Source organism: Heterocephalus glaber, unplaced genomic scaffold (genome assembly GCF_053883595.1).
Source record: "Heterocephalus glaber isolate CG9 unplaced genomic scaffold, H.glaber_assembly_v1.0 deba00001479, whole genome shotgun sequence".
Taxonomy (NCBI): domain Eukaryota; kingdom Metazoa; phylum Chordata; class Mammalia; order Rodentia; family Bathyergidae; genus Heterocephalus; species Heterocephalus glaber.
This window is the reverse complement of record NW_028258316.1, coordinates 2,608,227-2,635,408: the sequence shown is the minus strand read 5'-3', so window position 1 is coordinate 2,635,408 and position 27,182 is coordinate 2,608,227. Positions and strand designations below refer to the sequence as shown.

Sequence of the window (27,182 nt, the reverse complement as noted above, 5' to 3'; positions counted from 1 at the left end):
AAGGATTCCTCCTAGATTTGCAGTCATTTAACTCCATCCTTGGCATTTCCTGCAGCAAGATCACCCAGAGGCAGAAATGCGGACAGATATAAGTTCCAGTACCTTTCTTGTGCCGGTACCCTTGAATTGCATGACAAAGAAAAGATTAAACTAGCCGCCAAGTCCTGGCTAAAATTATCTCCAAAGCTGGGGCCCTTATTTGCACAGTGAACTCTGCTCCTGTGGGCCAAGGTCACCGTAGGTCAGCATGGCCCCAGCTCCAGTCCCCTCGGGCCTTTCCTGGTGCCCTGGCTCCATGGAAGGGATTCTAAACCCAGGGTCACAGGGCAGACAAGCAAGCGTGCAGTGTGGCAATGGGTACTGGAAGGGGGTTCCCAAAGGCACCCTCCCCACCCCAAAAGGTATGAGGCGCCCGAGGCAAGGGCAGGTGAAATCGCTGCCCTTCTCCACAATACAAGGAAGGTCACATTCGGGCACCAAGGGCACCTTGACCGGACGTCTCCCCTTACGCATGCGCGACCTTCCCCAGGCTGGGCATCTACAACCCTGGGCAGCTCTGCACCCAAGAGCGGGCTCTCAGATGCTCCTGGCTTCCAAGGTCCCAGCTAGCTGCGTCCTCATCTCTGCCGAGATGACATCCACGTGACAGCCATCGCAAATGACTTCCTGGACACTCCATCAGAGGCATGCTCACAACTCAGGCAGGGGGGACCGAAGAAGGCAGGCTGGGAAGGGCGGTGGGGAGGGCGGTTTGCCCCAGAGGGAAAGGGCCGAGGAGGAGACACTAGAGTGTTCTGTATGTTCCATGGCCAGGGCCAGCCTCGCTGCCCTCCCCCATCCGGCCAAGTTGTAAATAAATCCATTTGCTGTTTGTGCAGTTTTCTCTCCTACAGGGTTGTGGGCAGGGGAACGAACCCAGGAACCCGGACAGCTGGGGCCCCAGGAGCCACACGGCCAGGAAGGGCATCCTTCAGGGCCACAGCGGGGCAGGAGGCTGACAGGGGCTCCGCTGCTCGATAAAAGAGCCCTGATTCTGGTGAGATGCCAGGGTCCCTTCCGGACCACCAAGATGGAGTGGAGTCTTCCAGTAATTATGAGACAGCTCCAGAGGTGACTGTCTGCCCAGGCCCTGCCTCCTGTCCTCTTATCTAACAGGAAGAGGAGCTCAGCTCAGGCCAGGACAGCAGCACCTCCCCAAGGCCCGCAGGAGCATCAATCACCCGCCCATTCGCACCTGTCTGGGGGACAGGACTCGCCCCCAGGCCGGGGACAAGAATAACTGGGAGCTGCATCTTGCAGCTGAGGGACAGGTAATGTCGTTAAAGGCCGAGATCCTGCGCTTGGCAATGGATTCTCATTAAAAGCCTCACGGGCTTGCTGCGAGTCATGATGTTTGATTCATGTATCTCTTAATGTCGCTGCCCCCAATTAAGCTGCTGCCTGCGAGCACTTCCTTTCCTGTCCTCGAGCTTTCTCCTGACCTGGTCCCTGGGGAGCATTCATCTCCCCAGTGTGGCTGAGCTCTGGCAGCCCTACAGCCGCCACACACCTGCCCGGGAAGCCGTGGGCAGGGACAAGGCCCCAAGCACCTCTGGTGTGGACGGTGAGGGCCACTCGGAGCCGGGCACGGAGGTGAAATCCAACGGGGCTCCCGAGAGGGGCTCCCAAGAAATCACACGGCCCCCAGCTGCAGGCCCGAGGTCCCGGGAAGGCCCCCGCCCCCAGAGAGTCCCGCATCCCTCACCAGGGTACAGCTGCTTGGTGGGCGCGCTGAGCTGAGCATCTTTGGTGACTCGGTAGGCGACATCTGGGCCCTTGGAGGATCGTCGTGTGGCACAAAACCCTGTAGTCTTTGTTATTCCATCTGGCAAGGTGTGGAAGTCCAGAACCTTCAGGAGATCTGCTGGCTGAGCTGCAATGACAGGGCTGGGTCAGCCTCGGAGGGAAGGCAGGGCCAGAGCAGAGCAGCAAGGAGTCAAGGTGGCCGGAGCCACCCCTCTGCCCCGCCCCAAGCCCTCGGGTGGGGCCAGCTCAGGGCCAGGTGTCAGTGCGGCACAGCGTTGCCATGCACCAGGAGACATGCTGGGACCCCACACCCCTGGCCCTGGGAGCCCCCTGCAGTCGGCAGCATCTTGAGCCATCCTGGGAAGTGGGAGTGGTTGCAGCTCAGGAAGCCGCCCTGCGGCCCCAGCCCGATTGCACCTCCCGAGTCCCCACTGCCATCGGCACACTTTGTCCCTTACTGCCCAGGAAAAGATCATCTCTCAGAACAGTTCACAGCACGCCCCCACGCCCCTCCTGAGACCCCTGACCCTCACCCTGCAAGGACTGCTGGAGCAGAGAAGAGCAAGTCTGAGGGCTGGGGAGAAACTGACCATCGACCAACCACAGCCACAGCATCCCCTCGAGAGCAGCTGACCCCACCCACACACAGGGCCCCCTGCCCAATACCACGTGTCTGGCAAGCCCAGCTCACTGCACAGCGGCGTCCAGGCAGGGAAAGCGAGGTGCAGCTTGTCGCCACAGGAACAGAACAAGTGTGCACCTGGAGCACCACCCTAGGGTCCCATGTCCCCCCACCCCAACCCTCCAGGGACCAACCCAGATGGACAGGCCAGACCAAGGGGCTTGGCCCTGGGCTCGCTCCTGGAAAGGAGGAATCGCCATTTGGCTTGCTCCACACATGGATACACGTGTGAGCTGCAGGGGCTGGGGGGGCCACCCTGGGGTGAGGACCACAGACAGACTCCTGCCACACCGCCTAAGCACCTGGATCAAGCTGTGCCTGAAGGAGGATGTCTACCCGGCCAATACGTCCATCCTTATGCTTATGCCTCTGGGGACCCGAACCCAACATGCACTACCAAAACACTCAGTGCCATATCTGGTGCCCAAGCAAGCTGCCTCCTGGACACCGGTCCCTCCTAAATGATCCTTCTCAGCAACTCTGGACCTTCCTCCCCAAGGACTCAGTGGGAAAGCCCTACTTATGAAGCACGTACAGACAGTTAGGAGGGAAGGAGGAGTGGTCAGCTTTGAGGGTCCTGCAGCACCCACTACAGCACCTGGGACCCAACATGACCACAGCCTGTGCAGCCAGGTGAGCCCCTCACAAGAGAGGTGGCCGGCAGAGCACCCAGACTCCCAGGAGGGTGGCAGCCCGGAAGGAAAGCGGACAGCAGGCCGGATGTTCAGGGCAGGCACTGTGCACGGCACACGTGACACCTGGAGGCGCAGATGGTCAGCCTGGGGAGAGAGAGTGACAGCAGCCCAGCCCAGGCTCTGACGACGGGGCCCTCAGAGGCTGGGAGAGATGTGGAGCCACCTTCCCAGTGGGAAACACTACCCAGGCCCACACTGCCCAGAGCACGGGGTCCAGAAGGTTCTGCCCAGGAATGTGGCTTCTACAGCCTGGCAGTGCTGCACCTGCTGTCACTGCAGATTTCTATTTCTGCAGAGGCCACCTACAGGCAGCAGGGGGCGCCACCACACAGCCGGCACGCTTGGTCCAAGCCAGGCTCCTGGGCTCAGAATCACCCCTCAGTGGCTCTGTGATTGTCCCGGGTGGTCCTGGGCCCCGGCCAGAGTAGAGATCCACGTGGTGTGGCCCGTGTGGTCCATCCCCCATACGTTCCCAGCTTACCCTCCCTGTCCCCACTATGCATGTGAAGCCATGCGGAGCTCGGGCGCCTGGCAAGGCCTTGTGGCACGGGCCCAGGCCTGGACGGGGCCATGGGAAAGGACGCGCACCAGCCGCAGGCGCACCTGCTGGATGACACGGTGCCCAGCTGCTCACCTCGCAGGCTCAGTTTCACGGTTGGCAGCCACAGGGGAAGGGACCAGGGATGGCGGGCTTCCCTGGCCTGGCTTCCCAGCAAGCCTCGATGCTCTTCCCAGACCATGGCGCCAGCCTGTTTTCCCCATCGCTGATGGCAGAGAGCTGTTTTCCAGCGGCCCTCAGCTTAGGCCCTGAAGGCCGCAGCTGCAGCAGGTTCAAAGGGCCGCCACCACCCGCGGCCGGGGATCCCGTGCCAGGGAGCGGCAGATGTTCAGTCCTGGGCAAGGTGTGGGGCAGAGCTGAGGGGCACAGGCTCCGTTGTTGGGGTCCCCGTGAGAGGAGGAACTGCATTGCCACAGCCTCCTCCATGGGGAGGCGGCCTCTCTGAAGCAACACCCGCAAGCGTGTGCCTGTCGGTCCCCAAAGGCTTCTTGAGTTTTCACTCTGTCTCATGGGCCTCCACCTGGGGACAGTCAGTCCCCACAGAGCAGGGCTGCCCACCACACGCAGCTCCCTGCAGCCCAGCCCAGGCTTCCCCAATCCTTCCTGCCCTGCATGCGGGGAGCTGAAAACTGCATCTCCCAGAGGCCTTTGCATTTGGGTTCTCCGGATGCAAACTAGGTTCTGCCCGTGAGAGTCTGTCCTGCAGGCGGAGCTTGGAAGGGCTGCACTGTCACTTCAGCCAGGGGAGGTGCAGTGTCAGGACCTGGGCAGCATTTTGCTGTCTGGGTGGCAGCCTCACTCTGGGCCATGTGACCTGGAACACCACCTGACCCCACGGCCCCAGCCACCCAGGGACAGGGTGGGCACCTGATCTGGAACCGCCTGCTGTCCGTGCAGGAGGCTGCTGGCTCAGTCTGCACACCAGGGCTCGCACACCGCACCCAGGGTCAGGAGTCCCGGGCACCACTGCCCAGTGCAAATACTGGCCTTGGAGCCCTTGGCCCCCAGTTCACGAGGAGGTGGCCAGGTGCTTGTCCCCAGCCTGGCAAAGGGACAGACCCAGGTGAGATCTGCTGTGACAGAGGATTCTGAGAGGAGCAGCTGAGTCCACAGTGCCAAGCACCACAGAGGACAGCGGGAAGACCCGGGAGAGAGAGGCGGGCACCACAGCGCTACCACCAGGGCCTTGGGAAGAGGAAGGTGGGGCAGACGGAGGGACAGACGGCCGGGTGGATGGGTAAGGGACAGAGGGACAGACGGGCAGGTGGATGGAGGAAGCAGGAGAAAGGGGATGGGGAGGTCTCCCTGCATGGAGAGCGGCCCTTCTAGCAGCAAGCTCGTCCCCAGAGCCGACACCAGAGTGACGGAGCTGGCCTCACAGCACCCGGCCCAGCCCGGCCCGCTTCCCTGCCCAGGACTGGACCACGCACCTGGCCCTGGCCCTGACTGTCAGCTGTCCCACTGGCCCCGAGGACAGAAGCGCTCCAAGGCAACCCTTAGCGGCTCATGTGCCTCGCCGGGCAGGGCGGTGCTGGGGCAAAAGTGACCACAGCCAGGAAAGGGCTGAGCTCCGAGGCACTGCGGGGGTGTGGCTGAGACTGGGCTGCCCCCAGGTTTTGTTCACCCTCCCCCACCATGCAGAGGTGTGTGCCACTGGAGGGGGCTCCAAACCAGGGCCCAGGGCAGGGGCAGAGCCTGGCCAGCACTGTTTGTTGAATGACTGAGTGAGACACGGCTCCTGCACAACAGCCAGAATCTTGCGCCCTGTGGTGGAACGGAGTCTTCTGCCCCCCCCCCTTTCTTTGCAAAATAAACGACACATTCTTACGCCCCTGCCCGGGCACAGACTGCCGTGGCCACAGCTGCCAGTCACAGCCCCTCCATCCCAAAGCCTGGATACACCCGGAGACTTCGCCCCACTGTCCTGAGCTCCCAGGGGCTCCAGCCCAGTGACTTGACCTGGATCTCAGCTCCTGTGTGGCGAGGCCCCGCCCCTCAGTCTCTGTGACAGGGACACGCGGCAAGGCAGGCCTCCCTGGGCAGGGGCGGCTGGCACAGCATCACCAGCCTGGGGTCCACCCAGGGGAGCACATAGGTACCCCAGGGGCCCTGCCGCCCACAGCGCAGGGCCTAGGGATAGGGTCAGGGTCGGGCTGCAGGTAAAGTCACGGGTCACAGGGACAAGGACACGCTGCCGGGGGCCGCTCCGAACAGCAGCCCCTCCCTGCTCCTCCCTCCCGGGGCTTCCAGCCCCCCTCCTGCAGCTGCCACGTTCAGGCTGATGCTGCAGGCCGGGACAGTCCCATGCGTCACCCAGGCGATGGTCAGGGATGGTCCAGCAGCCCAGCAGGAAGTGGGGCCTGTGTCCCTGACTGTGGGAACACCCCTCAGGAGGCTGATGGCAGCTGGGGTGCAAACCCACTCTGCCAGGGCCAGGAGGCAGCAGGGAGAGGCTCCCAGGGACACAGGGGGTGCAGGGGCAGGACTCACGGGGTCCAGGAGGCACGGGGTGCACCCATGGGGGCTGCAGGAAGTGCAAGGGCCCTGCCCTGGCAGAGGGGCACCTGAGGCTCCGGTACCTACAGTGCGCCTCCCTGCCGAGCCCGGGGGAGGCCAGGGCAGCTGCCCCAGTCCAGTCTCTTCTCCCTCTCCACCGGAGTAGCAAGGTGGGAGAATTCCCAGAGAACCCCGCTGCCCGGAGGTTGATTCTCAGGACAGCGCAGGGCAGTCAGTGATAAAGAGGCCAAGCATATGCCGAGGAGGGAGGAACTGCTTCACTGGACCTCAAGGACCACGGGAGGTGCTCTTGTGGGCAGAAATCCCCCCTGACGTTACTCCCTCCGACTCCGAATCATGGTTTTGATCATGGTCCTCACGTTTCCACTCTCTCTGCAAAGTGCTACAACTACACACTCAGGAAACCCTTGGGAGGGACATGGACATTGAAGGAGAGGAAGGAGAGAAGGGAGAGTAGAAGAAAGAATGGATATAGAAGGTTGGATGATTAATGGAAGGGTGGAAAGCGGGAAGATGGTTAAAAATGGCTTTGGGGATGGATGATGGATGGAGTATGGATCGATAGAAGGTGGAAGGATGGAGGGTGGAGGACAGATGGGTAGAAGAAAGGAGCAGATATCGGGTAGGTGATTAATAGAAATATTTTAAAAAGTAGAACGGCTGAAGAATGACTTCACAGATGGCTGGATGCATGACTGGAGACATAGATGGATGGATGGATGGATGGATGGATGGGGGAATGGACAGAAGCACGGATTGGATATAGGATGGATGATTAACAGAAACATTTTAAAAGAAAGATGGTTAAAGATGTCACAGGTGGTTTGATAGACAGATAACTAATGGATGGATAATTGATGAGTGATGGATGGATGGACGGATGGACAGATGGAGGACAGATGGACAGATGGTGGACAGATGGATGGATGGATGGATAGAGGAATGGATGGAAGAAAAGACTGGATATAGGATGGGTGCTTAATGGCAGGATTAAAAAAGGAAAGATGGTTAAAGAATGACTTCACAGATGGTTGGCTGGATGTTGGATGGTGGAGGGATGGACGGATGGATGGATGGTGGAAGGATGGATGGATGGACGGATGGACAGATGGATGGATGGGCAGATGGATGGACAGATGGATGCTTAAATGACTGAGTGAACAAAGGAAGGGATGGCATCATCTTCAGGACTCAGCAGATAAACTTTAAGTCCTCAAAGACGTAGGCGCCAATCATTTACCCCATCATTGCCCTGGCCTGGGGCCTCACTCTTCCCTTCTCGGAGTTCTGAACACCGGGCCCTCCCATCATGCTGCACACCAGGCCCACACCTGGCCCAGGTGCCTTCTGCAGGGCTCAGACACAGCAGATGCCTCCACCCTTGGCATGGCCACCTCCAGTCCAGCTGGTGACACCTGCAGAGGAACAGGTCACCCGCAATGCACAGATGCTGTCACATGGAAATCAGTGGTGCTGACAGTGAGGACTCCAGGAAGCCCAGGGCATCTGCAAAGGACCTGCAGGAGGACCTGGGCCAAGGCTTAGGAGGGGCAGGAGACGCGATGTTAGGTGGAAACAGACAGCAGCCACTGTGCAGTCTGGGGGCGCAGAGGTGTGTTCCTGGCACAGGCAATCCGGAAGGGCCATGTACACCTGATGGCAGTGGAGGGTCCTGGGTGAGGCCAGGGCCAGGCCACACAGAGGGGGCCACTAGCTGTGTCCTGCTGATGGCCGTGGCCTTGCAGCCCAGACTCAAGGCCTGCACAGAGGACAGAGAGGAAACGGCACCAGCTGGGGACATCTGACCGCATGGAAGTATGGGATGCATCCAGCCTTGCATGCATCTGCTGAGCATCTTCTCGCTTGTGTTGGTCATTGCTGCCTTTATTAATAGATGTGGTTTCTTCCCCCTGTCATTGCTCCAAGATTAATGAGCAGAGCAGAGCGTTGCCAGGGACATTATGTCTACAGCCACCTGCCAAAGAGGGCGCGTCGTGTGGGGGCAGGGTGGGCACTGTGCACGGTGCAGCCAGCGGGATCTGGGGACCAGGCGTGATGGGGAAGCAAGTGATGAGCATGGGTTTCCCCGAAGGTGCTTCATCTTCTTGTCCTGCAGGAAGCGGGCTGGGGCTGATGCCAGGAGCCAGACGCTGCCATGCCAACTCCGGCACACTCCACGACGTCCACCTGCTTCCCGGAGGATGCAGAACGCAGGCCCAGGTCCTGGCAGAGGCCCTTGTCTTTAGTCCTCCACCCCTGGCCTCACCTGACCAGTACCCAGGAGACAGCTCTGGAGCTGTGGTAGGGACCAGGTGGGCACGGGATACAACAGCACCAGCTTCCAATCAGACTTGCTCCCGGGCTGAGCTGACCCCACCTGGCTTGAATGGATAAGGCCAGCAGTCCCTGAGCAGCTATGGGGCTGCTTCACTCAGGGAAAGCCCACCGAGCACCAGCTCTGTCAGAGCATGCAGAAGGTTCACACCATTCCTGAGCCAGCAGAGAATCAGGGCAGGGCCCTCACCGTCCCTGCAGAGGCACGTGGGCTTGCAGCATGTGTGGGAGGGGACCTCAGGACTCAGGCAATGAAAACATCTTCCTCTGGATCACACTGCTCTGAGGAGCTAGGTATTAGGATGTACCCTAAAATCAAAAGCAACCACAACCCCAGGCCTCAGTTTCCCTGCTGCACAAGAGGTACAAAAAGGACTTGCCTATCCCAGGATGCTTACGACAACCACTATGTGCAACACACTCATAAAAAGAAATTATAAAGAGGCAAAGAGCAAGGGACATTCCCAGCACTGAGGAGGTGGGACTCCTGCCTCCCTGCCACCAGAGGTGGCCTGAGACCCCTCACTTAAGCAAGCTCAAGGACAGCAAGCAGCACTGCCATGAATCAAGGCACACTTCCACCTCCTGGTGCCCCTGCTTCCTCTTGTCCCCAGCCCCTCTCATAACACACAGCCCTGGGCGTCCCAGGGGCCAGTCCTTGAGGAAAGGGCCACACAAATCCAGAGCCAGAGAGAAGCATCTAGCCCAAGGCAGGTGTGCAGTATGGCGCTCAAAGAAATGAGAAAGGAATGAGCAGGCCAGACAATGGGAAATGAAGGGTCCAATCAGTGGCTTCAAACCATCCAGTCAACAAATGGAGCAATGAGCCAACTAATGGACAAATGAACCAGCCAATCAGAGAGCAAATGAAGGGTTGAGCCAACCTACCAGTGAGCAAGCAAACAAGCTGACCAATGAAGAGGTGAAGACGCAAGCAAACCATCCAATGAATACAGGAGTCAAAACACATATAGATGAGCTCACAAAGAGAAGGCGGAATCGGTGAACAAACCAACCAATGAACAACGAAGGAAGTCCATTCTTAGATTCAAGATGGAGGCTGGAGGGAGAAGAAACCTTTGGGGCAATACGCAGTGTCTCAGGTTGCACATGCACTGACCTGGCCTCTCCGCTGGGGCTGGTGCAGAAAGGCTTGCGGTGGTCAAGGATGCCAAGGCTGGTTTGTAACAGGAAACCAGGTCAGAGCCCATGTGTGGGGACTGGTTAAACCAGCACAGCCCATGTCCCTTACTTGAACGACGATGATCTCTGACTGTGACCAATGCGGTGTGGCGGACACAGCACTGTGTGAGCTTATGGGTCTGGGCTTTGAGGAGCAGGGTGGGTCCTGCTTCCGGGGTCTCTGGGGACTCGTCCTCCGGAAGCCAGGTGCCATGCTGGGGGACCCACATGGGGAACCCCCCCACAAGCAGGTGACTGCCCTGGAGACACACAGCCCCCACCTCAAGTCCCTGAACCTGAAGCTGTGTGGAGCTGACACCCCATCCCCAACAGCTCTGCACCAGCAAAGCAGAGGCCTGACTGTTCAAGACTCGAGGTTCAGGTGGCCAAAGGCAACCACTGCACCAAGTAGGTGCCAGGCCGGCACTGACACAGGAAGTCACAGGAGGCATCTTGTGACCAGTAAGGAGAGGCAGCAGATAACTGATGTTCAGCACCACCACCAGTGAACAAATACAGATTAAACCAAGACTTCTTTGTCTCCATTCAGAGATAGAGATCATCTTGTTAATGTACTAAACGACGGCAAGGTGGTGAATTCTCATCCCACACACGGAGTCTAGAGGAACACGAGACAGTGTGACTCTGGGGGTAAAAGTCTCAGGCACATCCGTTCCCCCCACACACCCATGGGACCCGGTGTGGTACAGCAGACTTCAACAGCAGGACACTGTGAGTCATTAAACAGATTTAAGTATCATTTTACTATGCAGTGAATGATTAATACCTATTAATACTAATAGCAAGGGGATATTTAATCACATGGGAGAAAACTGTCTATTAATTTGGGTTTACAGAGGTATAGATTTTGTTTTGTGTTTTGTTTTTTGAGACAGTCTCACTATGTAGTACAGGCTGGCCTCAAACTCATGGCAGTTCTCCTGCCTCAGCCTCCCAGGTCCTGGGACTGCAAGCATGTGCCACCATGCCCGGTTTATGTACTAATTTTGTATATTGTTACCATGCTAAACTTAATTACTAGTTCCAGACATTGTTTTGCAGATTCCTTGGAATTTTTTTTACATAATCAATGATGTAGTCTGCAAATAAGAATAGTTTTCCTTCTTCCTTTCCAGCCTATAAGTCTTTTATTTCCTTTTCCTGTCTTATTGCATTGGCCACAGCCTCCAAAGGAGATGGAACAGGAGAGAGCAGAGCAGAAAGCCTCGCCTGCTCCCAACCACAGAGGGCAGAGCTCTGTGCACAGTTAGAATAGAGAGGGCCTTCGTGGATGACAGGAGTCTCCTTTCCTTCCTCCATTACTGAAATGCATTCCCTATATTTTATGTTTAAAATGAGGCAGCATGTAATCCTAATGTAATTGCAGGCATGGAAAAAATAGCAGAAAGTAGGAACATTAAAACTCACATTCTGTAATTTATTGGGCTGTCCTGTACAGTAGAAGCCAATACCAGCAGCAGCAGTGTGGTTTAAACAAGTCAGGAGTCATGATTCATTTTCATTTTCTTCTTTATACTTTCGGGTAGCTTCTAACATTTCTAGAATGGACATGTATTGCTTAATTGATTGAATAACAGATGCCAATCAGTGTCCAGCAGGAAGTGGCATCATTTAAGTAAACAGCCACCTCCCTCTGTGTCCACCTATAGCTGCAAGACAGTCACAGTTCTCCTGTCTCTGTCTTGATAATGTGCAATTTTGAAGTAACCTTTATAAAACAAAACCACATCTTCACTTCTCAGGAATGCCTGTTTCTGGGGCGTGTGACCTTTGCAGCGGGTCACCCACACCACACATGCACACAGGGCCCCTTGGCCAGGCCCTGCCTGGCTCACCCCTGCCCTTTCAGACTGCAGTGTGGACAAAAGACAAGTGTGTGTGCCAGCTGCCTGCTCCTCCTCCCCGGTTCTGGCAGTGGCTGGCATCTGCCTTTAATTCTCCTTCGAAAAAGAAGCTCTTAGACATGGAAGGAAATTGGCCTCTGGAGATGGTTTAACACCTATTAAATGCCACAAAACCAGTAATGTGATAGATGAAGTTAAATGGACTACACTTCCGGTTACAGTGGCCGTCCACTTGGTCCAGATGCATGGTTTCCCAGACAGACCCAGCAGGTCCCGCTCTTGGGCAGAGGCTGTGAGTGACCCCAGGGGTTCACAGGCAGGAAACTGGGTCTTTCCCAACTGTGAGCCATTATAGATAAGAACCGGATGAATATCTTTCTGGTAAATCCTTCTGTATCCCTGAAGATTTCACTGTTATCTTCACAGCTTCAAATGACTACTCAATTATAGGCTGGAGGAACAAGAGCCCTGCTGCGCTGCGGGTCACTCTGACCTTGGAAAATATCTCACTCAACTTCCTTGAGGACTGGGAGGCACTGTCAATTACTACAGTGATGCAAGTTTTCACAGCACTAAACGATGACTCAGAACCAGCTACGGGAACATTAAACAAGCCCAAAGCCATACTAGGACCCGGGACACACCCCCAAAAGATGCCCTTCAAATCAGACTAAGGCTCCTCTACCCAGGAGCCTGCACCACCAGCCCTGCGGAGCTCCAGCCCCATCTCAGTGAGCTGATGACCCCAAAGTTCAAGGTCTCCGTGGCGTGGACCTGCAGGCTCAGCAGCCCTGGACAGCCCTCTGGACAGGGGCAAAGGACAGGTGTGGGGCTGCTCTGGGCTCATTTTCCTTCCGGAAAAATTGTGCACCAGATGTAGGAGCGGCTCCTCCCGCCTCCTCCTCCCCGAGCCTGGGCAGCCTTCTCCCAAGCACCCTGGACCCTGGCTCCAGCCCACCACCTGGGCAGGTGCACCAGGGCAGCCGTGGGCACCGAGCGTGTCCAGTCCACCTGGAGACAGGAGACCCCAGCACTGCAGGGCCCGGGACCACTCAGCAAATGCACAGCCACCCGGGAGGGAGGGATGGGGAGCAGTTTGCATCTACTGGGTGTCTACTGGGCTCCCCAGACCCCATCCTGCTTTCCTCCTGATGGGGAGGAAGGGTAGAGAGCTCTGCTGCACAGGTACTGCTCCGACAGGTAACAGTCCCACCCTCACGTAGCCCTGAGGCACAGGAAGCGCTCCTCCCTCCACATTCACAACCAGGTGCTGCCTGGAAGCCCGAGGGACCAGGGACGCATCGCAGGCCCAGGGAACAGCCACGCAGGGACCTGGGCATGAAGTAACAGCGCCCCAGGAGCAGAAAGCAGGGGTCCTCCTAGGCGCGACCACCCGGTGACCACCGCCCTCTGCTGGCGGAACAAAGTTCTGCAACAAAAGGTCTGGAGGTGCTGGGGAGCAGTGAGTCAGTGTCTAGGAACTCAGCCTAAGGACAGCAGCAGGGAGGCAAGGACCTACCTACCGGAAAGGCTCACCCCGGGGTTGTTCCTGACAGAAACTGCAGCCAGTCCAGTCTCCAGAGGGCAGCAGGCCAGGCAGGCTGGGAGCACTGGCCAGGCACAGACCCCAGCAGGGACCTCAGCTCCCAGTGGCCAGTTTCTCCGTCCACCGTTTCTCTCACCTGAGCTCAACCGAAAATGTGAAGTGGAAATGCCAGAAAAAAATCCTGTAAGTTTTAATAGCTTTTATTCTAGAATGTTCTTATCACTTTATTTTACCAGATGGTGTCCGTCTATAACTGTGCCTAATTTAGAAATTATTCACAGGTCTGCGTACACAGGAAAAAAACCTAGTTATGTCCAGGGTTCAAGCAGCCACAGGGCCTGGTCCGTGTCCTCCGTTATTCTGACGATGGGCTTATCAAGATGCAGGGGAGAGCTCTGCCAACCAGGCCGGAGCAGCCCAACACCCTAAGTGACTCCAGGGGAGGAGTCACCAGCCTCAGTTTCCCTCTCCTGATGAGTGGATGGAGGCTGCTGGGGACAGTCACACTGCTGCGAGTCCCCAGGCCTGGGCTCCTGTTTCCCAGCCGTGTCAGGATGGGACCCACACCACCAATCCGGTCCCTACTGGACTGGTCTTTTTATCATTATTTTTTATTTTTCAAGACCACGCAGTTTTTTAACTAAGTCATTTCAGCCAAAAGGCTGCTGTCAGGAAAGATGTGCGACCCCCAGGGCAACCTGCCTGCATCACTGCTGCCTCTGTGCCCACCCACTGCCCAAGCCCACCTGCTGGGACAAGGCACAGCCACTCCGAAAGGTGCAGGCAGGGTTATTGCACAATGCACCCATGCACCAAGCCCATGATGACTGCTTGCATTCTGCTGCGAGAACATGTACAGCTCTTACACACTCGTGCATGTCCACACCAGGGGGTGGCCAGCTCAGAGCGTGCGCACTTGGGTATTTTGCTGCAGGCTGCCAAGTGCATCTTGGAGAAAGGCAACATTCGAGAGGCCCAGGTCCCCTCTGGACCTGACAGTGCATATTCCAGGGTTTGTCCTTTGTCCCAGGGCCAGACGAGCAAGGTGAGGTAAGGTGCGACATCGAGAGGTCCTCTGTCCTCTCCCCTTCAGAGCTCTCCACGTCTTCTGGCCCTTTCCGTGTCCGTCTGCTGGCCCTTACTGATTTGTAGGGACTCGGCCTATGATAGCAAACAGACCTCATTTCGGCTATCCATGTTCATATTCTTTCCTTAGGAAAACCAGCGGCTTTTGAATTTTCTTTTGGCTGCCAAGACAAGTCTTAACTGTGACACAGTCAGGTGTTTCTCTTTTGCAATTTCTGAGACTGATGTCATACTTAGAATGGCCTTCCCATCCGCAGGCCATCAAACCCAGTCTCCCATGCCTTCTCAGTAGTCTTCTGGTTTCGTTTTCAAAGCTCCCATCTCTGATCCATCTGGAAAACATCTGGTTCCCGGGTACGGCAGGATGCAGCGTCCCTGTCCCAGCCGGCTTCCCCATCATTCCGCCCAGCTCAGTGACTAATCCTTTCTTCCCGGCCCATGAGAAATCGCTGTCCTCACCAAAACCCCAACTCCTGCCAGCGCCCTGGTGTTGAAGAGGAACAGCTATGCGCCCCTGCCCCACAGTGGATTGGCCCTGAGATGTCCCTGCCTCAAGTGCAGCCCCAGGAGGATGCTGGATTCCGCTGGTGGAGGCGGCAGCCGCGGGGAACCCACGGTGCTGCTCAGGGCAGGGGCTCCAAACATCCCAGCAGGAGAACGGAAGGCCCTGCGGTGGGGCATTCTCAAAGCACCCAGCATGCACGCCCCTCTGCCCCCAGCCAGCCTCTTCCGTTCTCGATTCTCTGAGCTCAGGGCTGCTGGACTCTGATGGGTGGAAAATCCACTTATACATTTTTTCTTACTTATACATTGTCATATTTTCCAAAATGACTATAATGAAACGCGTCCTTGTTCGCTTTCTTTAAAAAGCTGTATTGTTAGAAAAGGAAGAGGAAGAGGGGGGAAATGCATAAGCAGCAGGGTCCATGTGTCCCACCTCCAGCAGCCAGGTGCTCGCTCCCCAGTCCTACCCTCTGCTCCCCAAACTCTGGGCACCAACATGCCCTCTGTGGCCACAGTGCACAGATCCAGAAGGGCTGAGAGGGACCTGCAGGGGGACAGAGCCACACAGTCAGGGGCAGCCGGGTCCTGGCTCCGCCTGAGCTGTACGGTCAGGCAGACCTCTGACCCCCAGAGTCCAGAGTCGCACACTGCTGCTCCTCCCTCCCAGGACACCAGTGGTGGCCCTGGGCAAAGCCACATCCAGCACCAGCAGGGGGGGGTCGTGATTTCCCTGGCCTCGGGGCCTGTCCCTCCATGCTCAGGGCAGGGGCTGCATCCGGCTCAACAGGCACAGCGACCCACGTATGGATGGCAGGTTGAGGATCGTGGCTGCATCAAGCAGCCCCTTGGGGGAGCCTCGCGCAGTGCGTTCCACGTCACAAAGGCTGAGGTGAACTGACAAGTGGCCAGAGCAGACAGGGCACACAGCAGGTGTGTGGCGAGCCTGGGCTGCAGAGGACAGAGGGAAGAGCCACAGTGCAGACTCTGGTGCAGAACGCGTGGCCCAACACACAGGTGATGAACGGCAGGCCTGAGGCGCCATTCCCAGCCTGCAGTTCATGCACAAGGCTCCCTCCCTGCCCAATTGGCGGTGCCTGCGCCCCCTCATTTCAGGGCTGTGAAAGCAGAGGCTGAGTCGGGAGCACAAAGGGTGGCACCACCGAGACCCCTTCCAGCTGAGCTGCTCTCCTGCCCCTCCCCGACTCCCCGGCTCCCAGGGGTGCACAGTGTCCCCACCGGAAGGCTCTGGGACACTGCAGGAATCAGACTGGAAATACCTCTAGGAGGGACTGGGGAGAGGCCAGAAACCTCTGGCGGAGGGATCCATCCACTGGCCAAGACACTGACCAGGAACCAAGGTTTGTGGGCACAAGGACAGGTCAGGGGCCTGATGTGCTGTCTGGGCTTAACCGTGTGCAGCCAGGGAGGGCAGACGGTCGAGAGCAGGAGGCAGATGCAGTTCAGGGAGGAAGGCTGTGAGCAAGCCTCTCCATGCCTCGGCCACAGACAGGGAGAGTGGGGGACTTGTGTCTTTAAGAGCTTTGGAGCCATCCATCCCTCCCAGGAAGTCCTGGAGGACAGCCACCGTCAGAGGGACAGCTCTGGAGCGAAGACACAGGCAGAGGAGGAGTGGGCAGGGGCTGAGAGCATTAAAGGATTCCAAAACATGGAATCGCACAGTGAATTCAGAGGCTTGGTTACAGAGCTGGAGAGACCCCTCCACAGAGACAGCAGCTCTGTGCGCAGGGGACGGCGGGGCGGGGGCGGGAGGGGGTGCTGTAGAGAGGGGGTGCCACCACCCAACCCGGTCAGCCCAGTTCACTCAGGCGACCCCCAGAGGCAGTGTAGCGAGACACCAATTGGCTCTGCGATGCCCTGGAACTGATCAGACACACCCAAGAGACAGGCGCTGGCACATGCTTAGGTACACGTCCCACACACAGATGCGTGCACACACACACACGCGCGCGCACACACACACACACACACACACACACACACACATACTGGCTGCCGCAAAGTGCTGTCTGCTTGGGGATCAGGAGAGATCGGTTCCAATGAACCTGTGAGACATGGCAACATCCTGAGTCCAGATCTGTGTCCAACAGAGGGCAATGCAAAGGGCCCAAGCCCAGACTCCAATCCAACACACAGGAACAGCTGGCTCCTGGCCACGCCCTGGTGTCCCGCACCTGGGCAAGTCCTGGGCCCCTCTCCTCTGGCTCCTGGGGATGTCAGGCCCGACACATCTGGCTGTGCCACTGGGAGAGGTGGCAGTGTAGAGTGCGGTGTCACCTTTCCAGGACTCCCATCCTCTTCCAGAACCTGAGTCTGCAAGGCACAGCTCAGCCCCCAGGATTTCTTCAATGCAGCACCCTAAGCCCAGCAGAGCCCCAGACAGCCCCCCACCCCCGCTGTTACAGTGGCCTCCCTGTGCCTGGGTGACCGCTAGAGCAGGGGTGCAATACCGCCTGTGGCCTCTGGGTGGCACGCCCGTGCTTGGACTCCAGCCAGACAGAAATCAACGGCCTTACCCTGCCGCTGTCCACCGTGAATTCGGCTGCCAATGTGACCTACAACTGGAAATGCCAAGCACCACACATTCAGGACAAGCCCTTGCTTTTAAATGCACTGAAATTCCCCCAGCTGTCCCCAGCAGACTCTGCAGACATGCAGTGGGCAGTGGGCTGCCCGGGCAGCAGGCTGGCCAGGCTCCTGGTCCAGCTTACAGGGAACCAGGAGGAACTGTCCCAGGTGCCTTGTCCTCAGCAGCCCTGGTGGGACGGACCACTTGGCTCATGACAGAAAGGGCCGTTCTGCCTCAGGCCTCACACGGTGCTCAGGGCTGGGCCTCTCTTCTGAGATGCTGATGGCTTAAAGATGTGGGTGGCACCCTGATCCCACCTCCCTGACCCAGCGAGGTTACAGCTAAGCGGCATGGCACCAGCGTAACTCTTGAGGACTCTGACCCCCGCTGAGCCCACCCTCGGCCTGCAAAGGGGGACAGCTTACAGCGCCCCACGCTCACTCTGCTGACACAGCATGCGGCTTGGTGGCAAGGGCCACACCCCCATCTGTGCAAACTGCACCTACCTGGCCCCAACCCTCTGCCATTGCTCCTTCCTTCCCACTAAATGGAGCAAGCTGTGCCTCCCGAACAGGCCTGAGGGGCTGGCAACCCACCCCACGGGGTTCCTCTAAGACAACATGAGGACAGAGCTGGGGGCTCTGGAAGGTGGTGCCGAGGGGTGGGAACCGGAAGGCACTGATCGCACCTGGAACCAGAGCCCAGTGTCTCACCACAGGGCCTGGGCCAGGAGGACAGAGAGGACTGTGGCCCTGATGGGGAGGAAGCCCAGGTCCCCACGAAGCTGGACAGCACTGCATCCCCAAGGCCAGGCGCCACTTCAAGCTCTACCTCTGCCCTTGCCAGCTGCAAGGCAGCTGCTTTCTCACCTGTAAAATGGGAGCACGCGTCTCCCCTCAGAAAGAGGCAATCAGGGTGAAGCAAGAGTGGAGGCACTTAGGGTTCTGGGAGGAGGAGGAAGAGAATGCGAAGGTCCCAGAGCTGGCTCAGAGCCCAGTGACCCTCACCCTGCAACCCAGAGACCACCGCCCTATCACAGGCACTGCAGCACAGGCAAGGTGACAGGGTGTGGAGACCAGGCCGGGAGCAGGAGGGGCCTGGCCGTCGGTGCCCTCGGCTCCTGACTGGGACACGGCCTCAACCTCCACTACGCGTGACTGCGAATCCCACTTACCCTCAGCCCAGGCAGCTGTTTGCAATCTGCCAGGCCTGGCCAGGGAAGGGAGGAGCTGGCCACACGAGGGCCAGCGATCCGGGGCGTGTGAGGACATCCTAACCCCAGGCCCGGACCCAGGCCGGCGCTGCCCCTGCCCAGGGGTGGTCCCTGCACAGTGGAGCAATGGGGCGGGCTGAAAAGGAAACGCAGCTCCCACATGCCAGGTCTCACCTCTGCCCACCCATCCCCAGGCACAGGAGCCCGGGCCTGGCCAGGCGACCGTGGGAGCCCCCAACTCCTCCAAGTTGAGTTTGTTCATCTGCAAAATGGGCCCGAGGCCAGGGGCCAGACCACCACTCCTGAGCCCTCCACTGCGGCTCCCTCTGGGCCTGAGCCTGTTCACCGGCCGACCCTCAGCCTCCCCGCTGCCCACTGATTCACCCTCAACACCAATGTGTCACCTTCACGCTTTGCAGAGACCCCGATGACCAGCGATTGCCACACGGTAACCACAGCAACAGCAGCAGCAGCAGCCGCACGAGCAGGGTGCACCGTGCCAGGCACCCGGGGCTTTCCGGCCACAGGACCCCACTTCCTGACCCTCACCAGCCCTCCCAGCACAGGTCGGATCAGGGAGGCTAAGGAACATGCCTGGGTCCCCAGCCGAGCACCCGAGTCTGCTCCCAGGCCTCCAAAGCCCCCCAGCATCCTATCCCTAGTTCTCCTGCATCCTCCAACTTTCTTTTTGAAGGTCAAAGAGGTAACGGAACTGTAACTGAGCCCCATCTAGACGCCTCCATCTGCTGGTCCCAGAGTTTCCCAAAGTGCTCTAACTCATCAGCAGTATTTGGGGGATGTCCATGTGCTCCTTAGACGCGCAGGCCCCAGGCTCCACCCCTGGCCCCAGGAATCCATGTCTGCTGGGCAGAGCCCTAGGCCCATTGAGGCTGACAGTTGGATGGGGTCCCAGGCTCAGCTGCCAGTTCCCCTTGTCCTGGGTCCCCTGCTGAGCCCCTCAGGGTCTGGCTAGAAGGAGGTGGATGTGCGCTCCCCCACCCCGCTCCCCTTGGGCCGGAAACACCAGCCTGCACCCTCAGCCCAGCCCGCACCAGGGGCACCCTGACAAGCCTGCGGCTCAGCTGTGGCATGAGGGTGGCCCACACCTGCTGCACACGGAGGGGACCCCAACACACACAGGTTACACTGTGTGCTGAACGCAGGGCTCCTCAGCAACCCACCTGCCAAAGAGCACGCGCACCCCACAGCCCGGAAGGAATTCTGGGAACCCCAGCAAGACTTAGAGACCAGTATTCTACACCCATGTTGCCGATGGGGAGGCTGAGGCCCAGGGAGGAACTGCCAAGATTCCTGGGTGATGCTGAACCCAGGCACGCAGGAGAGGTGAGATTCAGACCCTGCCCTCCCTCCTGCTGTGCTGTGAACCCAGAAGCCAAGAAGCTATGGCGCCATGGCGCTGAACCAGCCACTCTGCCCTCCAGGCTTGGGGCCTCCAGGCACTGACCCCCTGAGTCCCTCAGCAGGATGCACACTGTCCCTACCGCCCCAAAGTGTCCCAAAGATGAGGCCACAGAGTCTCCAGCTTGAGGCAGCAGGAGATTTTCTGCCCACGGGCCCCATTAGAGGAAGACAGTGCCTGCAGGACCAGCCAGGTTCCCTTTGAGAGGCATGCATAGACAGCCACGGGTGTAAGGAGGGATGTCAGGTACCCGGATGGATAGGTACCCCAATGGACGGTGGGGCGGGGGCATGAGGAGCAGCTGGGTGGAGCCAGCTTGGTGGGGAGCCCGACCCTTGCAGGGCTGTGGAACATGGGGCCTTGCTGTGTGATCACACCAGCAAATCATGGGAACCCCTTCCTCAAAGCCTACTCTCACGGTCCCTGTGCCCTAAGCCTGCCTGGGTGGCAATCTGCAGAATAACAGGGTCCTCCCTTTGGAGAAGAATGTGTGCACCCCACAGGCGGGGAAAGTCTGCACCCCTCTGGGGGGACACCATAAACACGAGGGGCCCAGGGGTGCCCCCAGACCAGCCAGCACCCTCTGTGGGGCCCCCATCAGTGTGATCCAGGAATCCAGTAGAGCGAAGCTTTCTGGGCTGGCCCCAGGCCACTTGCATCAGAAACTCTTGGGTGGGGTCCAACAAACTGAGCTCTGATTCCAGGCCAAGCTTGAGAACCACAAAGAGACCCAGGAACAAGTGGAGGCCAGACTCTCCTCCTCCTCTAACAGACAACTGCAGGGTTGCAGGTGAGGGGTGCCCCGAAATCTCATCTTTGCTTCCTCTAGGAAGCCAGGATTTCTCAAAACTGGGATCTTTGACATTTGGGGCTGGGCAATTCTCTGAGATGGGGTGGGGCTGTCCTGTGCATGGTAGGGTTTTGATGAGCTCCCCCAACTCCAGCCACACGATGCCAGCAGCAACACCCCACCAGATGTGAGTCAAGAAATATTTCCACACAGGGACCGTGAGTTCAATCCCCAGTACCAGAAAGAAAGAAGGAAAGAAAGAAGGAAGGAAGGAAGGAAGGAAGGAAGGAGGGAGGGAGGGAGGGAGGGAGGGAGGGAGGGAGGGAGGGAAAGAAAGAAAGGAAAAGAAAGAAAGAAAGAAAGAAAGAAAGAAAGAAAGAAAGGAAGGAAGGAAGGAAGGAAGGAAGGAAGGAAGGCGGGGGTGGGTGAGGACAGGAAGGGGAGGGGAGAGGAGCTTTTCCAACATTGCCGTGCACCTGTCCACCTGCATCAGATGACCGGGAGGACACTGGCCTTCCATGGGCACCTCTCCACCCTGGCCCCAGCACCTTCACACCGCCTGCTCTGGCTCTGCATGCCCTGAGCCCTGGCTCTCACAGACCGCTGTGGCCACCTGGATGCCACCCCAGGCCCAAGGATGCCCACTGCTTTCCAGCTTCACCTGAGAGCTCCGCACCCCCGAGCAGAACTCTGAGCCGAGCACCAAGATGGAAGCCACGAGCCTAAGCAATGAGAACAAAGCAGTTCCGTGCAGAAACCCATCTCCGCGCTCCCGTGAGGGAACCTGGGGTGGAGTCTTCTGCTCTCTCTCTGTCTCCGGAGAGGACCCTAAGAGTGGCACAGGAAGAAGCAGGAATCAGGTCAGGAATCACTGACCGCCTTCAAGCGGAAGAAGGAAAAGACTAGCAGACTGATTGCGGGACTTCAGCGACGTGCCAGCAGGCCGCAGGGCACAGATCCGAGAGCACAGCTCCACAAGGACCTCCAGCATGGCTCCCCCTTTCCGCCCTGCCCATCTCAGGGGGACCCCCTCCCAGGTGCAGAGCTGTCCCCATACCTGCGACTGTCCCACACCCAATGCTGGGCCCCAGCAAGTGACCCACATGGCCTGGAGCCTCCCAGAGAAGGCCCTGATTACTTTCCATGCATGAGGAGGAACCTTGATGAAGGCACAGGACCGGAGCTGCACTGCAACCTCCAGCCCAGCAGGCAAACGGAAGAGGAAGCAGCTGGCCGGCCACGCCCACCTCACCTGGCTTTCTGCACAGGCCTCCGGGTGGGGGGCTGCTGGCATATCTTAGTGACCTGCACTCAAGTCTGGCAGTGCTTACCGCAGCAGGTGGACCAGTTTTCATTACTCTGTGCCAACTGGACTCACAGCCACCATGTGCCCACCCAGGGCAGCAGGAAGTGCCTCCCAGGCAGGGTCTAGGGTAAATACGAACCAGAGCCAGAGAAAGACAGCGCACAGGGAAACACCTTTGCAAAAGTCCAGGGCACCTTCCTTTCACACACAGAGAGGGACCCAAAGTGCAGCCCCATCCCAGAAAAGCAGGTCGCTCTCTGATTGGCCAGTGATCCACTGAGCATGATGGCATCTGCCAGTGCTCCATTGACTGGTGTCAGGGGAGCCTCCCTCTGATTGGCCAACACCCCATTAAGTGTCAGGGGCCTCTGATTGGCCAGTACTGCTCTGAGTGTCAGGGGCCTCTCTCTGATTGGCTACTGACCCACTGGCTGTCAGAGGCTTCCCTCTGATTGGCCCGTGGCCAGGATCTGCTGGCTGACCTGTTTTGCTGCACTTGACTTCATAAAGCTGTCTGTTCAGGTGTCTGACTGCTGACCCCCTGCTCAGGAAGCTCCTGTAGACCAGGAACGCTCACCTGTTGCTCAGCTGTGCACCTGCACAGGTCTGTCTCACATTAGCGGACCACAAACACTGTCATGCATAACTGATTTGCCCAACCGCTTCACACACGGACCTGGCCTGTACCCGTGGCTATAGGACACAGCTGAGTCATGCTCTCTCCTTACGCTAGAGAACGCTCCCCTTTCCATGGGAAGAAAGGCTGACATTCTTTCATTTAACCACTTCCGCTACATGCACACATTTTGATGTCATTCTGCAGCACATAAAGACTAGAGGCCACCAGAATCCCTCCAGCCAAGGTGCTTGGCAGGAAAAAAAGGGACAGAAGATCAAACTCCCCTAAGAACCCAGGTCTAGGAAACAGAAAATAAAGGAAGCGACTTGGGGGACGGACACGGCCCTCCAGAGCTCTGCATAATTACATTTTGAGAAAAGTGGGTCAGACTATGGTTCCATCCCTGAGGCCTGAGTCACCAAAGGCTGGTGACATTTACCACTAATGTGGGGTTACTCCTAAGGCTGGGACTCTTCCAGATGAATAACTGCGCTGATAGGAAGGCGATGGGCTGCTGCTTCGGACTGTTTGACACAGACACACACAGTGGCCACCACCCACACCAGGCACCCAGCGTGCATCCAGCCCACAATCTTCTGCCCAGGGCCTGGAGCTGGGCTGGCACAGAGCAGAGCCCCCTCCTATACCCACACTTGAATGCCCTGGACAGAGCCAAGTCCCCGCTGGACCCCAATCCTCCGGTGGAGTGGGATGGCCCAAGGGGAAGAAGGGGCCAGGGCCGCCAGCCTGCCCGCCTGGGACCTTGGGCGCAGCAGTGCATGGCCAGATTGAATCTCCAGTGGTCCACTTCGGTGTCACCCCAGGAGGGAGCCCCAGTGACCCCTCCCCTGAGAGGGAGGGTAACCCATGCAGCCTGGGAGCAGGGCTCCAAGAGCCCGTAATCGAACCTCCAGCTCCCTCAGGGGCCCCAGGGTCCTACGGTGATGTGAGGGCTCATCTGTGCTCTCTATGAGTTGTGCATGGAGCCCCTGCCAAAATCCTGCTGAGGATACTGTCAGCATCCCCTTCCTACAGGTGGGTAAACTGAGGCACAAGGCCACGACTACGCAGCCTGCAGGAGCTGAAGCCACGATGGAAACCCAGACTCCCTCACTCAGGCCTCCTATCCTTCCCCGCCATGCCACACCCTGGTCTCCATACCATGTCCTGCGGCAACAACAGTGCTGCCCCTGGGAAGGGCCCAGGTAGGGGACCTCCCGGGTCTCAGGACATCCGCTCACTGGGCCAGAAATGGTAAAACTAATGCGAGCGCCAGATGAGCCAATTACAACGGGGAATACAAACAGCAGGGAGAGCGGGTCTAATATAACCCCATCCATGAGCGAAAAGGAGTCATCCCTCTCGGGGGCGGCAGCCGGACCCAGCGTCTCGGGGCCTCCATCCGCTCATCTCCACCCTGAGGGGTCCCCACAGGTGCCAAGCTCTGCGTACAGAAGCTCCCAGAAAAGCAGCGCAGACACCTGCACCTAAGCACAGGTGTGTGAGTTCGTGTGCTCCTGCAGGCACGCACAGGACATGCACACGCAGACCGGCCGTGGCACACACGCATGTACCAGTGCGCATCCCTGACCCCGGCCCGGAACGCAGCTTCCCTGGTGGCCTGCGTGATGAGGTGACAATGGGAGGTGTTTGTGACCTCCGCACATGGCGGAGGGCGCCCTCAGCCGGCCGGCCAGTGGGCTCAGGACTCCGGGGTCTCCCTCATGAAGCCTCCTCCTTGCCCTGGGCGTCTGGAATCCTGGCGTCCAACGAGGGCTGCAGGAGCTCAGTGTTCTTCCCTTACATGTGTGGCCACGGCCCCGAGCCGCAGCGAGGGGGAACTGCTCACCAGAGCTGCTCACTGGTCTCACCGGTCCTCGCAGCCCCTCAAAGCAAGAAGCGCCATTCTCTGCGTTTTCAGGAAGGGGACTCTGTGCCTCGGCCACCCCTGAATGCAGCGGTGTGACACAGCAGTGCCCCTTCCGAAGCCCTCACTGGAAGCTGAGGCCCTGCCATTTGGCAGAGCTGTGCCGCAGAGCGAGGGCTGAAGAAGCTTTTCACCGGGTGCCTCGCTTGTTCCTCTTCAGGGGCTCCTGCTTTCTCCTAGCATGGGGTCCGCAGGGCAGACAGGCCTGGGGGCCACCAACCCTGCTAATGAGGGGCTTTCCAGCCACAGGAAGCAGGGACAGAGCTTGGAATGTCTTGCCAGGAAAGAGGGAGAAGGGTGAGATGAAAACCGGCCACGGACACCCCCGCCCTGGGCCCCTGGGCTCCTGGGCGCTGTAGTAAAAGGCGAGGTGGGAGGAGCCCAGGCCGCTCTACCCCACCTCTCCAGAAAGCCCCATCGCCGAGGGCGGCTCAGCTCCCCAGATGGTGCCCAGGGACTCAGCAGGTCCCCGCGGGCCTTAGGGTCACACGCAGATGTCACTGCTAGGTGGGACCAGGGGTCCCTTCCCCTCCCAGGCCAGGGGCAAAGGCAAAGCCTCCAGGGCCAGGCAGGCTGGTGGGACCGCAGGGAGCCTGGTGGGTCCCTGCTGAAGCATTGGGGCCGGGCAGAGGGGAGGAGGGAAGGAGGGAAGGACCTGTGTTGGCCGAGGGGACCCCCTTCCTCCGGAGCCCACTGGGCACAGGCCCCGGGGCCTGAGCACAGCCAGGCACTGGGCCTCTCCCGGGGAGCTGATAACCAGATGTGAAGCAGGCCAGCATCCAGAGTCAGGGAGGGCCAGGCCAGCAGGAGGCCCACCTCACTCAGGGCCCTGGCACAGAGTCGGGGGCGTGGGACCCCCGGGCCGGGCCGGCTGGGCCTCTGTCCCAGCTTGGCCGGTGTGAGCGCTCCCCACCGGCCAGGCAAGTGCTAGCAAATGCATCCCCAGCAGGGCTGTCCTGACACGGGCACCTCCTCGAAGTGCAGCAAACACAGTGTCCGGGGTGGACGTGACTCATCCTGGCCCTCAGGGAGCTCCACACTCTGGCCCAGGCTCACCACTGTCCCTGCTGCAAAGCAAGCTCCATCCTCAGGCCCTCTGCTCCACCCACCAGTCTGGACCCCTGGGAGAAGGTCGAGGTGGTATAGGGGCGAAGGGTGTGGCAGTGGGCAGCATCCAGAAATATCCCAAGGGTGGGGTGAAGGCCTGGCGCTGGCCAGCACCCAGGAGCGGCCGGGCGACATCACAGAGCACAGGCTTCGAGCTGGGCACCAGGCAGGCACGCCCGCCGGCCACAGCTGGTGGCCACAGCCCCGGGCGGCAACCACACTGCAGCCCCAGGCAGGGAAACGTGGACAGCCCAGCCGGGAGAGGGCTTCTTGGGGACTCTCTTGGCCGCCGCTGCCTCCCACTGGCTTGTTCTTTCATGGGGAGGGGAGGGAGGAGGATGGAAAAGGACTGCTCTGGAGCCAACTCGATTGAGTCAGAGGAAACTTAACCATTTGCTATCTGTCAAGTCTCCCAAAACTTGGCCGCCTCTCCCGCAAATGATTGCAAAAAGCCGTCACGTGCCCGGAGCCCACCAATGGCCTGTGGAGGAGATGACCTCAATTTCCAAATATTGGGGTCACGTTTCATTTCCCATATGCTCCTTCCCTCTTACAACGTGGAGCAGCCCCGAGTGCACCCTAAGCTTTTGCTTCTTCCCACGCTTGGCCCAGACCAAGGTAGGGGAAAGGGCTATGTTCTCAGAGAACTTGGAAAACATCTGGCACACCCGAGACGGGATGGAAGCGACCGGGCCGGCTGGCTGGGGCCGCTCCCCCTCCCCGGCATGTGCAGTGGACACCCACCCCCGCTGGCCGCACACGAAAGATGACTTCAAATGGGTCCCACCCTGGGCAGTGGGGAGAGGTTGGTGAAACCCACCCACCCGTGAAAAGAGCTTCTTCGAAAGCTTCCAAATCTCCTTCAACAAAAGCAAAGTTCCCAAAGGCACAGGGGAGACCTCCCTCCGCCACCCCTCTTGCCTCCCCCGGGGCTGCACCTCTGTCAGGCGGGGACATCAGAGAGGAAGGAGCCTGAGGCAGGGCCAGCGGGAAGGGAGCCACCAGCAAGCATGCCAGGGACGCAGCCAAGACCCTGGGAGCCACATCTAGGAGCTGGGGCGGGGCCGAGTCCCTGCACAGCCCCCAGCCCTGGACCACATCGTCTCTGGGGCTCCTGCTGTCCCCCACCCTCAGCTGACCCCCAGAGAAGCTCGAGGCCAGATCCCAGAGCCTGGGACCCAGGCCAGGACCCCCTCTCCTCCCACTAGGCCACCTCACCCCGGACTCCTGCTCATCCGCTAGAGCCCACCAAGCATCAATCGTGCCAAGAAAAAAGGAGCAGAACATTTGAATTGGCAAGTGGAACAAGGAAAGCGATTCTTCCCGACTCCCCATCACCGAGGAGGAAGCACAGTCTTCTCGCAGGGGAAGGCAGGCGGGTCCCGCTGCTCACTGCGCCCACTCGCCCAGCCCTCTGCCCAGTGCTCTTCTTCCTGACCCCAGCCTTCACCGCCCCCT

The 27,182-nt window shown here is 58.9% G+C and overlaps 1 protein-coding gene across 2 annotated transcripts in view; it reads right to left on the bottom strand.

Moving 5' to 3' along the window:
- The window catches only part of Col5a1 (collagen type V alpha 1 chain), a 120,229-nt gene that overhangs the window by 91,684 nt on the left and 1,363 nt on the right, over positions 1-27,182 (bottom strand). For both annotated transcript variants that reach the window (XM_004849000.4, XM_021261779.2), the window contains exon 2: positions 1,745-1,912. In XM_004849000.4, coding sequence (XP_004849057.2) covers positions 1,745-1,912 — 168 coding nt within the window. The remainder of the gene's footprint in view (positions 1-1,744; positions 1,913-27,182) is intronic.